Source organism: Indicator indicator, chromosome Z, assembly GCF_027791375.1.
Source record: "Indicator indicator isolate 239-I01 chromosome Z, UM_Iind_1.1, whole genome shotgun sequence".
NCBI classification, from domain to species: domain Eukaryota; kingdom Metazoa; phylum Chordata; class Aves; order Piciformes; family Indicatoridae; genus Indicator; species Indicator indicator.
This window is the reverse complement of record NC_072053.1, coordinates 10,422,109-10,437,243: the sequence shown is the minus strand read 5'-3', so window position 1 is coordinate 10,437,243 and position 15,135 is coordinate 10,422,109. Positions and strand designations below refer to the sequence as shown.

Genomic DNA, 15,135 nt, shown 5'->3' with positions numbered 1-15,135 from the left:
TATTTTTTTCTTTTCCACAAAACCTTTACTGACATAAAGGGACAAGAAATTTCAAAGATGTGAGACTGTAGATTGTCTTCCACAGTAGAAATTACAGCAGTTCAGGAGAGAATTCATAGTTTTCTGTAGAAAGCAATGATGTAGGCGTATTTTTCAGGAATCCTTTCAAGGGCTGTAATTTTGTTTCCCTTTTAATTTGTCCCCTCCTTAACACTCAAAAACTCTGCTCATAAAACTACTGCCCTCAAATATTTGTTATTTCAAAAAGCCTCTTGCTGAGTTTTACTTTTCAGGGACTTAGATACGATCTAGTAAAATGCCCATAACATGAAATTAAAATCACATGTCAGTGTGGATACTACAACCCAGTGCAATGTTTATTCTGGAGCCCTGCTTCACCCTTTGGAAACAAGAGGGTTTTGCCCCTAAGTTATGGAAGACTAACAAACTGTTACTGTCTCAAATAGTTGTGTTTTGAGCGGTGTTGTTAAGGCACGTCTCAGAAATAATTCTAAAAAATCTGCAAGCATACAAAAAGCTTCAAGAACTTTTATCCTAACTTCATTCAACAAAATATGTAGGCTGAAAACAGGCAAAGTTTTGGGAAAACTAGCTGATGAATTCACACCCTTGGTGTCTTGGGGTTGTGTCTGGCTGGGTTTTCATCCTGGGGAAGAGGGCTTCTGGAGCAGCTCCTCTAAGAAGCTTTATCAGTTTCCAGAGTTGAACCAACCTCTGGATAAGGCTGAGCAATCACTGCCTCTGAGATAACACAATTAAGAGTGGAGAAGAAGATGTTAGGCTGTTTTTTTTTTTATTTTGGGAGCTCTTTTGTTTAAAAGGGGAGGAGGACAGGAGAGAAACAACTATGTGAACATTAAAGTCAGTGAGAAAGAATGTGAGGGGCACACTGGAGCAGCCACTCCCCTTTGGTCAGTGGTGAGATAGCAGGCTGAGGGTTTGCAGTCCTTAGAGATCAAAGGTGGAGAAAAATCCTGTCTGCAGCCTGTGGAGGATCCCACATTGGAGCAGGGCACTAATCCCAAGGAGGTCTGTGACTCTGAGGGGAACCCATGCTGGAGTGGTTTGTTACTGGGAGGATCGCAGCTTGTGGAAGGGACCCACACTGGTGGGAGAAATTCATGAAGGAATTTCTCCTGTGCCACACTGCCACAGGGGAAGACTCTCAGGATTTTTCCGCCTGAGGGGGAAGAAGCGGCAGGAACAACAGCAGACAGACAGGGACTGACCGCAGCGCCCATTCCTTGCACCCTCGTGCTGCTGGAAGGGAAGAGATAGCAGAACCAGGCCCAAGAAGAATAAAGTGGTGAGAAGCTGTTTTTCAGATGCAGTTGTATTTATCACTATTCTACTGTGACTCAAGTGGTAGTTTTGTTTATCTTAAATTATTTTGTTTCTCCAACTTGAGTCTGCCTTTTGCCCATGCAAACAATTGGTGAGTGAGACCTCTCTGTCGTTCTTCTCAACCCTTGAAACTTTTGTTCTGTTTTCTTCTCCACATCCCACCACGGTGTGTAGGTGTGAGCAAGTGGTGTGTTTTTGTTGGCTGGCTGGGCTTAAACCATGACTTGGCAAAGACTTTTTTGTTTGTTTTCAAAAAGAACCATGCAAATTTTCCTCTCATATATTTAAAACTAGATGATTTCTAGATGTGAATCCCCAAGCAGTTTTGGGAATAACTTCACAACAGGGATCTGCAGTAGTCTACAGGAATAGTTTTAGGAGAAGCTGAAACAGAAGCCTCCCACACCAAGCAACAGAGAGAGTACCTTGTATTTCTGAGTGCTCCCATTGGCAGCAGAAGCCTCTCAGGTGGTCAAGGTGCAACTATTTTGCTTCTTTTCCATGGAAGCATTCTAGCAAGGGTTAGACATTTGCTTTTATGCTCTCTTGCTGCTTTGGTGATGCAAGTATTCTTACCTTGTTTTATGTTCACTAATGTATCTCAAAACCTCAGAGAATTTGACACAGTCCTGTCACTTCACTCCTTAGTGCATAAATACAAGATACTTTAAGCACACAGTTTGCAACCAATGTAGCCTACATTTACTATATGAACTCTACTTCCATGGAACTATGTCTTCTACAATTTTTAATCTCCTTCTGTAACCAAGCTTAAGTTTCATTATTTGCCCAGAAGTAGCAAAGCAGAAGGAAATACTGAAACAAACATGTATTACAAAGGATTAACAGTGTGATAGGTAAACCACTGAGAACGGAAGGAAAGGGAAGACAAAGTATTTTTCTTGTTTATCATGAATATTACCTAGAGGAAAAAAAAAAGAACAAAAATAAGAGAAAAACTTACTTTGACAAATACTGCCCTGAAGTGATATTCCTTTCATCTGTGTCCATGCAATTCATTGTACTTGGAATAAGAGCTAGTTCAGGTTGAATCATTGTGGCTGCTGCTACAGCTCTTGCTACCAGCTCCATTGCATCTTGTACATAATGCTCAAAGACTGACTGTGTTGTCTTGCCATGAGCAATGAGACCAAGTGGCAAACCTTCTGTCCTCAGTTCTTCCACATTCTGTGAATCCCCAATAATCCAGTGAAGTTCTGGAGGCATCACACCAAACTGGGTGGTTATTTCAAAAATCCTCCGTGTTTTTTCCATGTCACATCCAAACATGACCATGGTAGATGTTGTGTCTTTGATGCTATCCAGGTGAAACTGTAAGTAGTTCAGAAGGTCACTGGCTGAAGTGAGGTTAGCTGTAATGTTTATAATGGATCCCAGGTGAAACTTGGAGCTCTGTTGTGTGAGGAAGAGAAAATCTGTGATGTTCCACTCCTCCTGGCATAGCATCAGGCTGAAATTATACCAGTTGTTCATTGCAAGAATTGAGAAAGTGACGTCAGCATCAGAACTCAGTGAGTTTTCTAAACTCATCTGCAGGTGAAGGGGATTCTGCAGGTAAAAACGTGAAAGACAACTGATCAGAAAAATCCTACACCCAAAGATAATGATTTTGCTTGATTTTTATTCACTCATTTCAAAGTAATCACCTGTCAACTAAGAGAACTGTGTGCGAAACAGGGAAGCTTACACTCACACAGTTTAAATGAACATTCATTTATGAGCTTCCTCATCTAGCATTTGAGTTAACTTCAGTAGTCACTAATGAGGCTGTTTCCAAGTCTTTGTATTTCTTTCAGTCCATTTGTACTTTTGTATTTCTTGGTATTCTCAAACAAAGATTTCCCTGCTCTTCTAACAGAGGTATGAGAATATATGCCCTCATTGGTCAGGCCCTCATTCAGCCCTGGTGTTAGTGTTCAAATTCAATGGATACTGACAAGTTCTTTGGTAAACAATAAGAAAAATAAAGAAGAGCTCTCAGTTCTTTAATTTGTTTGTTTCTATTTATTTATTTATGTTTGTTTGTTTTTCTAGTTGGGAGCTTTTTTTAGACAGACGCATGAGTAACCTAATTAAATAGATCACAGTCTGCAATCGATGCACATCGTGGGCTGCCAATAACCCATGAAAAGATTCCTTCTTTGGCAAAGTGCAAGTCACTGAATACACAAGAGTCTAGGATATGCAGAGTGTGATTTCTTAGCTGGAAAATATTTGATAAATAAGCATTCCATAACATTTTTTTCTACACCATTGGTGATAGAATTTACTATGTTTACCAACAGCACTGCCCTTGGTAAGTACTTCTTTTCGTATTATTTGATTCATAAACAGTTTTCCCTCTCTCTTGTACCTTCTCCATTCTGTGGTCCCAGACTTAGTAAGGAAGAAGAGAAAAACCCAACAAACAAACAAGCACACCCCAAAAACCAAAACCAAAGACAAGCAATTTCTGGCATTTTTCCATAACATTATTCTTTGCTCTACCTAAATATTTCTATCATATCTTCAGCTAGCACATCATGTACTGTTCTCACTTTTTCCAGCTGAGAAATTGACAGTCTTTAGCATAGTTTTGCTAAAAAAAAAAATTATTTTACTTTACACTGATACTTGATTTCAGCCACAAGACTGTTAAAAAACATGCGAATTATGATGCCTGTTTCAGTGCATCTTTTGGATTGTGAGATCTTTGTTACGACCTTTTGTCTATACTCATGCCCCCCTCAAATTATCTTATCCTACACAGGAACCTGAATTTTATCTATCGATTACCTTACTACACACCTAGGATCCATTCTTTACTGTCTTATATTTGTAGTAGTTAATATGTATCAGATATCATAGAATCATAGGATCATAGAATCAGTCAGGGTTGGAAGGGACCACAAGGATCATCTAGTTCTAACCCCCCTGCCATGGGCAGGGACACCTCACACTACAGCAGGCTGGCCAGAGCCTCATCCAGCCTGGCTGCAAACACCTCCAGGGATGGGACCTCAACCACCTCCCTGCACAACCCATTCCAGGCTCTCACCACTCTCATGGGGAAGAACTTCTTCCTCACGTCCAGTCTGAATCTCCCCACTCCCAGCTTTATTCCATTCCCCCTAGTCCTATCACTACCTAATAGCCTAAAAAGTCCCTCCCCAGCTTTCTTGTAGGCCCCCTTCAGATACTGGAAGGCCACAATAAGGTCACCTCGGAGCCTTCTCTTCCCCCAGACTGAACAGCCCCAACTCTTTAAGTCTATCCTCATAGGAGAGGTGCTCCAGCCCTCTGATCATCCTGGTGGCCCTTCTCTGGACACCTTCCAGCATGTCCAGATCCCTCTTGTAACAGGGGCTCCAGAACTGGATGCAGTACTCCAGGTGGGGTCTCTTTCATAAGAAAGGTTGACCCTTTACTGTGTTTAACATTGGTATAATGTGCTATCAATTTGATTTTAGTAGTATTTTACTGTTCATTATGTATGGATCTTAGAAATGTCATTCTGAATTGGGAATAACTTGATAATAAGTTGATTTACAGTAGTTTTACTGAAACAAAACCCTGGGCTCTCTATCAGATATGAAAGGGGTAGAATGAGAAAAAAAAACCAGACAACTGGAGAGCTAAACACCACTTATAAGCAGCAAGCTTTCATTGTGTTAACTTGCAGTTAAATGAACTCTCCATCTGTTTTCCAGAGCAGATGATTTAAATTCAGAGTTTGATATAGAGAATACCGTTACTGAGGATGCTCTCAGCTCTTTCTGTTATCTCTTAGTTTGGTACCTGGGGTCTTTTTTCAAACAGACACATGAATAAGCTAATAAAATACATCACTGTCCACAATCAATGACACCATGTACTGCCAATAAGATGTAAAAGCACCGATTCTTCAATAAAGCACAAGTTACTGAATGCACAAGCTAAGCTATGCAGATTCTGTGAGTTTTATGCTGGGAAATACTGCCAACTAATTAAAATACATGATTAATTCAGAAAAGATAAAACAAACAACCACGACATTATTCACAATATCTGGGGTTTGGAAGCTGATTTGAATAAATTAGTCTGTCATCTGAATCGCAACAAACTTTTTTTCTGAGGTTATGAGAAGATCAGGTAAATTAACTCTAGTTTGGCTCTCACTGCAAACAGAGTAGAATGAATTTTCCTTGTATCCTCTCTGGACAAGATCAAATAAAACTATGAACACTTTTTACACAATGTTCTACCTACAATCAGCAAAACACTGCAAGTTTACTGGCTTGGACAATTTCGGTATTAGAGAAGAAATGAGTTATTCACTATACACAGAACATTTTGCATGTGTAAATGATAGCATGCAACATGAGCATACCCATATGAGGAAGACCAAACATCTTCAGTATATTCAGAAGCATAATACATCAAGCACAGTACCATAACTATTACAGATAAGGTTCAGGGATAAAACAAAATCATTTGGATGCAGTGAAACAAACATCTGCTGATGAATGAGAGCAGATAGCAGTTTTGTCCATATTCTTGAATAAAACAACCCCAAGACACAAACTGGAGCATTTGTACTGCTTAGTTTGTCTCTGGTCTGGTTTTGGCACATGCCACTCTAGTTTTCTTATACCATGCACTGGCAGTTTAGGTCCTAGCACATTTCGGGGATCACTCCCAGTAGGCAGTATGGGTTAGAATGCATGTAAACTGGCTCTCCATCTTACCCAGCAGGTTTAGACCTTTGAAGACTTCTGTGTCATCATGCTAACCCAGGGCATATGCACAGTTTCACATATGCAAGACAGCTTTTGCTTGTCTGCTGCACAGTTCTTCCAGTATTAGAAGGCTCCGAAGTGATAATGATACACAAAAGGTAGAAGTTACATCTTAGGGTCACTGTGCACTACAGTGGGCTCAGAGCAAACATAGCACCAAGCACATACAGTCTGCAGAAAGTGAATCAGGCCTCAGGGCTCGAAAATTTGACATAATTTTACTCAGGTGAAAGCAGTTGACATCTGATGTGGTATTCTCAGGTGCAGGGCTGGACCCTCCTATAGCACTGCAGCTACAGGCTTAGTCCTCAGCAGTTCTAGCTTTGGTCCTATCTTATGTGCAACATATTTGGTTGTGTCAATATGGGCCAGCAGACTGTTCTGGTACTGAGATGCTGCTCCTCACTGAATAGAGAAGGATTTGGGATGATCTGGCAATGAACCAGCATTTAAAAGTGCTTTTTGTTGTGCAACCATCTCTGCTTCAGCTGTCGTTTTCAAAAACCCACAGGTGCATCTGTGTGAGCACTTATCACCACTGTGTTTATTAGCTGTTAAATTAATGTGCTTGAAAGGTAAATGTTCTGCCCTGAAACAGCAGCAATCACAGCCTCTTCTTTTATTAAGTGCACTGGAGCTGGTCTTCCGAATTTTTTTCATATAGTAATACACGTAAAGTTTAGTCGCTAGCCATTTGTCTTCTGCTTTATTTTCAAGTGATTCTCAGCCCTCTGTGCAAACATTGCTGTAGACATTAGGGAGGAAAAGCAATTAATGTCTGCTTTGTACTGGGATTCAGGGAAGGGGATGCTTGATGGGCCATGTTGTTCCACGTTTCAACCAGGAACTCCCTCTGGCCTCATCTAGTGAACAGCTTGATGACTTCACCAGTTTTATATGCAGAAGATGATTCTTTTAGGAAAGGATGTGGAGATGTTTGGTTTTAATAAGTTTTTTCTGTATTTTGAAAGGTTTGCTACGTGCAGGATGATAGAACAAGAAGACATAGCCTCTGCTTGTGCTAGGAGAGGTTCAGGTTGAATATTAAGAAAAAATTCTTCACCAAAAGCATTGTCAAGAACTGGAACAGGCTTTCCATGGAAGTAGTGGAGTCACCATCCCTGGAGATATATAAAAGATGCGTCAAAGAGGCATTCAGTGACATGTTTAGTGGTGGACTTTGCAGTGCTGGGTAAATGGTTGGGCCTGATTTTAAAAGTCCTCTTGAACCTGAACAACTCTAAGATTTCCATGCAGTTCAACATACAGCCACTCCCAAAATTAGACAGAAGTTACGTGTAAGTTTGACTGCAGTCATTGATATTACAGCATTCTTAATGCTTTTACATATTTCTATTGATTTATCTTCTTTTTTCTAAAGAGACAATTTGTGCTTTTAAATGAGGAACTTCCCCAAACTTCATATTCAGTCATTCAGCAGCAGTCACTGAGACAGTGCAATTTCACAGCAAAGGCTTCAGCCAACTTACAGTCTAGATGTGCATAGCTTTCTACTTATCATGGAACAGAAGATTTATGAGATAGCATCAATGTGCTGAACTGTGCCCATCCATCCTTATTAAAGCTCTTATGCAAACTCGTTCATTACCTGACTCTGGAAATTAGTAAAGGTTGACTATTTCAGCTAAACTGTCAATTAAATTTCATATGGAAATTTTGTTGCTTTGTTTAAACTGTCATTAAGGAAGGTATGACTTGCATCAAGTTGTTTTTGTTTCTCTTTTTTAAATTACACAAACAGAGAATTAAATGTCATTTGAATGTTAATTGTGAACTATTTTTAATAGTCTGTTTGAATTTACATAGTGTCACTATAGCGCAAACATTTTCCATGCCTATGAGAGCTTAAAGTTTTATTGCATGTCACTAGCTCCTGTTTTATAAACCAGCCATGATCAATTGATTTCTGTATTTACTGGGTAAAGAACAAGCCTAGAATCCGTAATTTCTGACTAATCACCTTTGCATCATATACTAGCAGTCTTTCCACTGACTTTCAGTGGGCTTTGGACCAAGCCATTCATGGAATATTAGGCTTTACATGGTCTGATGTGTTTCACGCTCGCACATCAGCAGAGACTGTAACGACTTATTTGCTTTTTGTATCCCAACCAGAACGGTTTTGTGGTTTCATTACCTGAGACACCTGAATGAAGCAGCTTCATTTAACAACTGAAACATGATCTGCATTTCGTTAACGCAGTGTTTTGCAAGCCTCCATTTCATCATTCTGTAGACCCATCCACAATCCCTGTAAATCTTGCGAGAACAAATGCCTAGAGCTGGACTGACTTATATCCTGAAGGATTTGGCCATTTATCTCTTCAGCCAAATTTGTAATGCTAATTAGGCATGGTCCAAGTGATATTTTATGTGACATTATGATAACTTCATTAGCAGATTCAAAAGCATATATGTGAATTCTTTTGCTAACTATGTAAAAGTAAATAGTACACAGAAAATGCTATTGCTCTCTGACTCTTGAGGACAAAGCCAGTGCTTACACATATATTTAGGGTAAGAAACACAGAAGAGAATCAGGCTATATAATTATACCAGTGAGAGCTCCACTGAAGGGGAAAAAAAAAAGCCTTTTGGCTTACAGTGTGACCGTGGAGACTCACAGCTTTACGAACACAGCAATATGGCAGCTGTGAGCAAGCTGATGCCACAACTTCAGAAACTGGGAAGCTCTTCTATGGTTGAAATAACTAAAATTAGGCTCAAACCCCCAGTTCCCTAAATCTACAAGCACAGCTATTGCTTCTTTCTTTCATGTGGTGAAAGAAGATGCAATGAAATGTTACTCCACATTTGTAATACCTGCCTTACTGCTGAAACGGAAATGCTTCAAGGATGATTTTGGGTTGGCAGCTGACAGACCATGGAAGAACTTTGGAGGAAAAGGTTCTGCCACTCTGCCAACCTGCTGCTGAGCTGCCCAAAATACTGCATCCCAGCTGCTGAGTGGTGTGCCCAGCAGCAGCAGAAGGAAGGTGTGCTCCAGCACATCCACCTCCTGGTTACAGTGAGAAACTTACTCTGCCTGCAGAGAAAACTGTGGCCAAAAGACTACATACCCATAGCTTCCCAAAGGAGAGGGGGAAACATCCAGGTTTTCTTAGACTCATTCTATGGCTTCTGCAGAGATACAGACAGTGTGCAAGGCAGGCACAAATCCCTCCCTTCCCCAGTGAAGAGTGCCAGCAGCTGAGCCCAGATGTTGTGCTGCTTTGGGGCTCTCTCCTGGTCCCAGTTAAAACCGCAGAGCCTTGCTATGGATGTTGGTAAGCATTAGATTTGGCTCCTAGAACTTCATCCAGAAAAACACTTAAGCATCTGTTTAAACGGTATCATCAGTATGATTAAAACTACCAGCAGTAGGTTTTTATGTATTTAGTCGTTTGGTTCTCTGGAGAAGAAAATCCCAGACTTGCTCTGGCCCAAGATGAGAAGCTGATTTATGTTTTTTATATTTATATTTTTTATAATTTTTTTTTTTATAAATTTATATTTTTTTAACTGATTTATATTTTTCTTGTCTTGCCTATCAGCCTTCACATACACACCTGTTAGAACAAGACTGTAATGTAAAACCTTAGGCTAAAGGCTGTTTTTTGCAGGTGGTTTAAAAGCTTCTGAGAGAAAAAAATTAGCTTAGACTTAGTTCTGATTCCTGCAGCAAAAGAAGCCTGGCATCTGTCCAGGCAGTGCTTATAAGCAGAATCTAAAAAGGCACTGAACGTTGATTTTAAGAACCACAAAACCACAGGGGTTAGATTAAGTCTTGTCTTAGTTCAGACTGTCACAACTTGAGGTTGCTTAGCACCTCTACTGTCTACATACAAATACTCCAAACTTTTCTGAATATGCACAGTTCTCTACGAGGTCAAAGAAGCAATGTAAAATAGGAATTTTCAGCTGATTTTGGAAAGTGAGATCCATTATTTATGTTCATAGTCACTTATAAATTATCATAAGTAATACTGCCTCAAAAATGTCAAGGTGTTCTTTGCTTCAAGAGGAAAAAAAATTCCAGCATTTAAAGTTTGACAAAGACTAATTCACACAGATGCTAAGAGCCAAAGTAGTTTTTCCATCCCTAAAATTTATCATTACAGTTAAAAACAAAAAGACAGATGGTTGCTAATCAAAACAGTTCAGGGAGAGCTGCATTAATTCTCCACCACAGCCTTTTCTCCATCATTAAAACAGCAATGCAAAACTCTGGAGAACCACCTCTGCTCCAGTGGGAATAAGAGGTGTCCAGGTCCATGTCTGTGACTGTTGCTTCCCAGTGCTACAGCACTGTAATCAATGTCTGCAAAGCCCTGGCAAACGTTTGGGTAAAAGATGCCAGGAGATACTGAGTGTGGACATTAGCCATGATAGACAGTTTGTCACTGCATGGTATTATTTTCTAGAAGCTGAACACTGTTATGGAATCAGGTTGTCACAAGGAAGTGAACACTTGCCAGCAAGAGCAAGGAGATCCCGGCTAGCTCTACCCCAGGCTTTCTCTCTAATGCCATTTCCCAGTAACATATTTCCTTACAGCTGGCCTCATCAAGACTGTCATGTTTGTGAGCAGGATTTCTCATTTGGCATTCGTGCTGCAGCTATGCCATTACAAGTCTTCCCACACTTGTAGAAGATGCTATTCCACAAAGGTATAACATTCTGGGATTCTTTGTAATGTCACTATAAGCCTGAATCGTTGGAAAACAGCCTTTAGCTGAATCTATTTCCTCCCTTAAGAAGACATGGCATTCAATTAACTCCAATCTCTTCAGCAGACTGTCTGTGTGCTCTTCTGTTGAGAAGCACCTCACAACATCAGTGCTTTTCACATCCTGGCCACCAGTGAGAAGAGCTGTATTTCAAAGCAACTCCAAAATAGTCAGCGTGAGTTTACCCACCTGTGTTATTTTGACAATTCACAGGTAAGGACTATTTCCTCCCAGTTTTTAGTTAATGAGGGCAAGTAACAGTTCAGCTTTTGACAACAGCAGAGCCAAAACTGTGACAGCAACTGGGAACAGGACATGCACTTTGGGCTTGCTGAGATCTATCTCCTTGGTCCTGGTAACTTCTGAGATGTGATCCAGGAATACCCTGTTGTTGTAAAGAAATTATGGTAACACACCAGTGTTAGTAACATGATTAAAATTGTTATAGTAGCTACCAGAGCATTCTATATGTTTGACTGCAAATGCAAGAACTCTTAATAGTCTTTTTACAGTGATTGCTAACTACCCTAGATTAAGGATATAGGTGTTCTCTGGCTACACAGGGTTGTAACAAGAACCACACAGGATCCCCAGAAGCGCTATCACAAGATGACAGAAGAAGCCTTAGGACTGCAAGCAAAGAATGGCAGCAGAGGTGCCAGGGCTAAAACTCACAGCTTAACAGTGGTCACTAGGAGACTGCAACCTTGGGAGCTGAGTAAAATTTGGTTTAGGGAGAGCAAAGAAAAGGTATCCAATATGTAATATGTATCAGATACCACAAACAGAGACATAATGTGGAACTGCAGATAAATGAGGAATGGGCACATAAGTACAGAAGAGATACACACAGAATTACTAAACATAAAAACCTGTTGAAAAGCAAACCCAGGAAGAAGAAACTCCCACCATCAACATAATACTCCTCCCTTTAGTGATCTTGGGACACAGATGACTTGCCACTAACAATCTCTACCCCTTGGAAACACGCACACATGTTATTTGTCTAGTACAGAAGATGTGTGATGCAGACCTTGGGGCCCAGATGTGCACAGAACAGTAAGCCCAACATTTGAGAAAAGAGATGTGAGAATTTGAACCACATGAAAAAATGAGCTGTAGTATTTGGATAATATGACTGCATTAGCATCACTAAGACCAGTAACACTACTTTGACAAGACTGCTAGGACCTTAATTAGACTAACAATAAATTCTTGGCTTTACACATAGAAAGGGTTTGTAAAGCTGAGATTAACTGCATGTGGTGTTTGCTCTGATGCCTTGCTCTTGAGGACTACTCTTAACACAGTGCAAGAGTTGATAGAGGATTTGGCAGCCAAGCTTGTAATTACAATGCAAACTGCCAAGCATACTCCACACCAGGCCCCTTAGCATGTCACTCTTGCCAAGCTCCTCAGTGCAAAGGGCTTTTGTGACAGCATTCACATCCTTGCTCTGTTACAGCAGCTTCCGTTTTCCCATCAGCAGGATGAACATGTTGCTGTACATCATTAGAAAATGCCTCTTTTTTATTTTTTCAAAAGCTATGAGTACACTTTCTATGTTACCTAGGTTTTTAGGCATGAGCAAAGTTCTGGCTGAAGAAAAAGAAATTAATTCTGGAAAGAAAATGTAGAATATAAGAAGAGGAGGCTATGGAGAAGAATCATTCATGTTATGGAGGTAAAAGAAGTTGGATCCCATTTTACAAAGGCAGCTATTGTCCTTTCTGGACAGCCTGGAGAGCAGGCTGAAGGCAAACCTCATGAAATTCAATAAGGACAAGTGCAGGGTCCTGCACCTTGGGAGGAATAGCAACAGGTACCAGTACGGGTTAGGAGCTGCCCTGCTGGAAAGCAGCTCCACAGAGAAAGACCTTGGAGTGCTGGTGGACAGAACATTCTCCATGGGACAGCAATGTGCCTTTGTGGCCAAGACAGCCAATGGTATCCTGGTGTATATCAAAGAAAAGTGTGTTCATCAGGTCTAGAGAGGTTCTTCTCCCCCTCTACTCCACCCTGGTGAGACCACTGCTGGAATACTGTGTCCAGTTTTGGGCTCCCCAGTTCAAGAGAGACAGAGACCTGCCGGAGAGAATCCAAGGGAGAGCCACGAGGATGATGAGGGGACTTGAGCATCTCCCCTATGAAGAGAGACTGAGATCCCTGGGGCTAATTAGTCTGGAGAAGGGAAGACTGAGAGGGGATCTGATCAGAGTGTATAAATATGTGAGGGGCGGGAGTCAAGTGGAGGAGGCCAGGCTCTTTTTGGTGGTGCACAATACTGAGACAAGGAACAATGGGCACAATAGAAGATTTCAGCTCAACATGAGGAGAAACTTCTTCACTGTGAGAGTCACAGAGCACTGGAACAGGCTCCCCAGAGGGGTTGTGGAGTCTCCTTCTTTGGAGATTTTCCAGACCCATCTGGATGTGTTCCTGTGCAAGCTGTGCTAGATTCTATGGTCCTGCTCTGGCAGTGGGGTTTGACTTGATGATCTTCAGAGGTCCCTTCCAACCCCTAAGATCCTGTGTGATCCTGATCCTGTGATCCTGTGGTCTTGGAGACAAACAGGGAAGGAGGTGGCAATTCAACAGAGGCACCTTCCTCGTCCATCCTTTGCCAATGCTGTAAACCAACATTCACATGTGGAGTGCAGGGCTGCCCTTCTGAAGACAGCACCTCCAGGCACAGGACAGCCTTGGATGCTGTGGGTCTTACCACACTCCTTTCAGGGCACTGGCTGCTGCTCCTCAAGGACAATGACCAGTGATCAAGCCAGCTTCCTCATCTCTGTGGGTCCCTGCCTGTCAGAGAAATACAGGTTGTGCTGAAAGAAGTTATTCAGGGAGAGGTCACTAAAATGATAGCTATATATGGCAACACACAGTGGGACAAATTAATGCTGAACCATGTCTCAGTCTTCAAAAAGCCAGAACCACCTGGCTTTTGCACCATTATCTTCTATTGGGCCTTGCTCTGGGCATATTCCACAGGCTTAATTTTACCTACAGGTGCATTTTGATTTATATTGATTTTTTATGTGAAAGCAAGCTGAAAATTAAGCTTGCAAAGACTAATCTTTTAACTCTACTAAATGACACTAGGATAGATTAAGTTAGTAGTTCACATTTCTGAGGCTAGATGTTTAAATCATGGCTCTGAAGTAAATTTTTGTGTGCACTTGCTTGACTTAAAATCAGAAAGTGAATTTAAACATCCCCGCTTGAGTTTTCCTATTTAATACACCAAGGATTTAATTAGAAAGATGGGAAATTAGAAAGAAGAGTTATAATTGGCTCACAGAGCAGGGGGCAAGCAGGGGAAAATAAGATTGAAAAATCAAACACCTTTTCTGAAAACAAACACACTCTGCATGCAGGGGGGGGAGGGAGCTGACAGAGGCAACCAGCCATCAGGACACACCGTGCTGAATGGTCACAAAATGCCACTCGCTGCCTGCCCAAAGTCGACAATGCTGCTCCAACAGCTAAAGTAGGAGGGTCTCATACTGCACAGCTTGGGTAGCGGGGTCTTGTTCTGCATGGCTAGAGTAGAAGGGTCTCCTCCTGCACAGCTGGGGCAGGAAGGTTTCACCCTGTATGGATATCCTTGCCTCACTACAAACCTTTCACTAACCACAGGTAGTGGAGCTACTCTCCTCAGGGGGTGGAAGTTTGTTTGCAAAAGGAGCAGGTCAAGAGTAAGTGCCACTCAGCATCAACTGTTGCTTCAGGAAGAAAAAAACAATAAAATAGGAGGTCTGATGTTTGTTAGCCCATCACCTGCAGAGCTCCTGTTTTTTAACAGAAGAATCTGATTTTGAAAATGCATCAAAGCCTAGTGACTAATACCCACTATAAATTCTTTATTTGCTGCTCCCTGTTTTTCCTTCCCAATCTTGAGTGAATACACTGTTGTTAAAAAAAAACCCAACCAAACAAAACCCCCAAAAGACAATTGCAAAGGTGAGAAGTCTTTTTAACAGTATTTGCAATTGCTTTTCTGGACATTCAAAACACAAAATAAGGCACGATCCTGTAATCAGGGGGTGCCCACTCCCCATCCCTAATGACAGAAACATTTGAGTTTCCATTAAAGCATGTATCAGCTACCCACAAAAGTGTGTGACTGCACAGAGCCTGTTACCAAGGCACACAGGGACAGGAGGAGGAGGAGGAGGAAGGGGCCTTGGCTGGCTGTCAAATATAGAAACCAAGTGATTCAGTTTGAAATCTCT

General features: G+C 41.3%; 1 protein-coding gene across 1 annotated transcript in view; it reads right to left on the bottom strand.

The window, feature by feature from the left end:
• GRIN3A (glutamate ionotropic receptor NMDA type subunit 3A) overlaps positions 1-15,135 on the bottom strand; it is an 80,802-nt gene that overhangs the window by 45,309 nt on the left and 20,358 nt on the right. Inside the window, exon 2 of the mRNA XM_054397858.1 lies at positions 2,330-2,934. Within this exon, the coding sequence (XP_054253833.1) occupies positions 2,330-2,934 (605 nt within the window). The remainder of the gene's footprint in view (positions 1-2,329; positions 2,935-15,135) is intronic.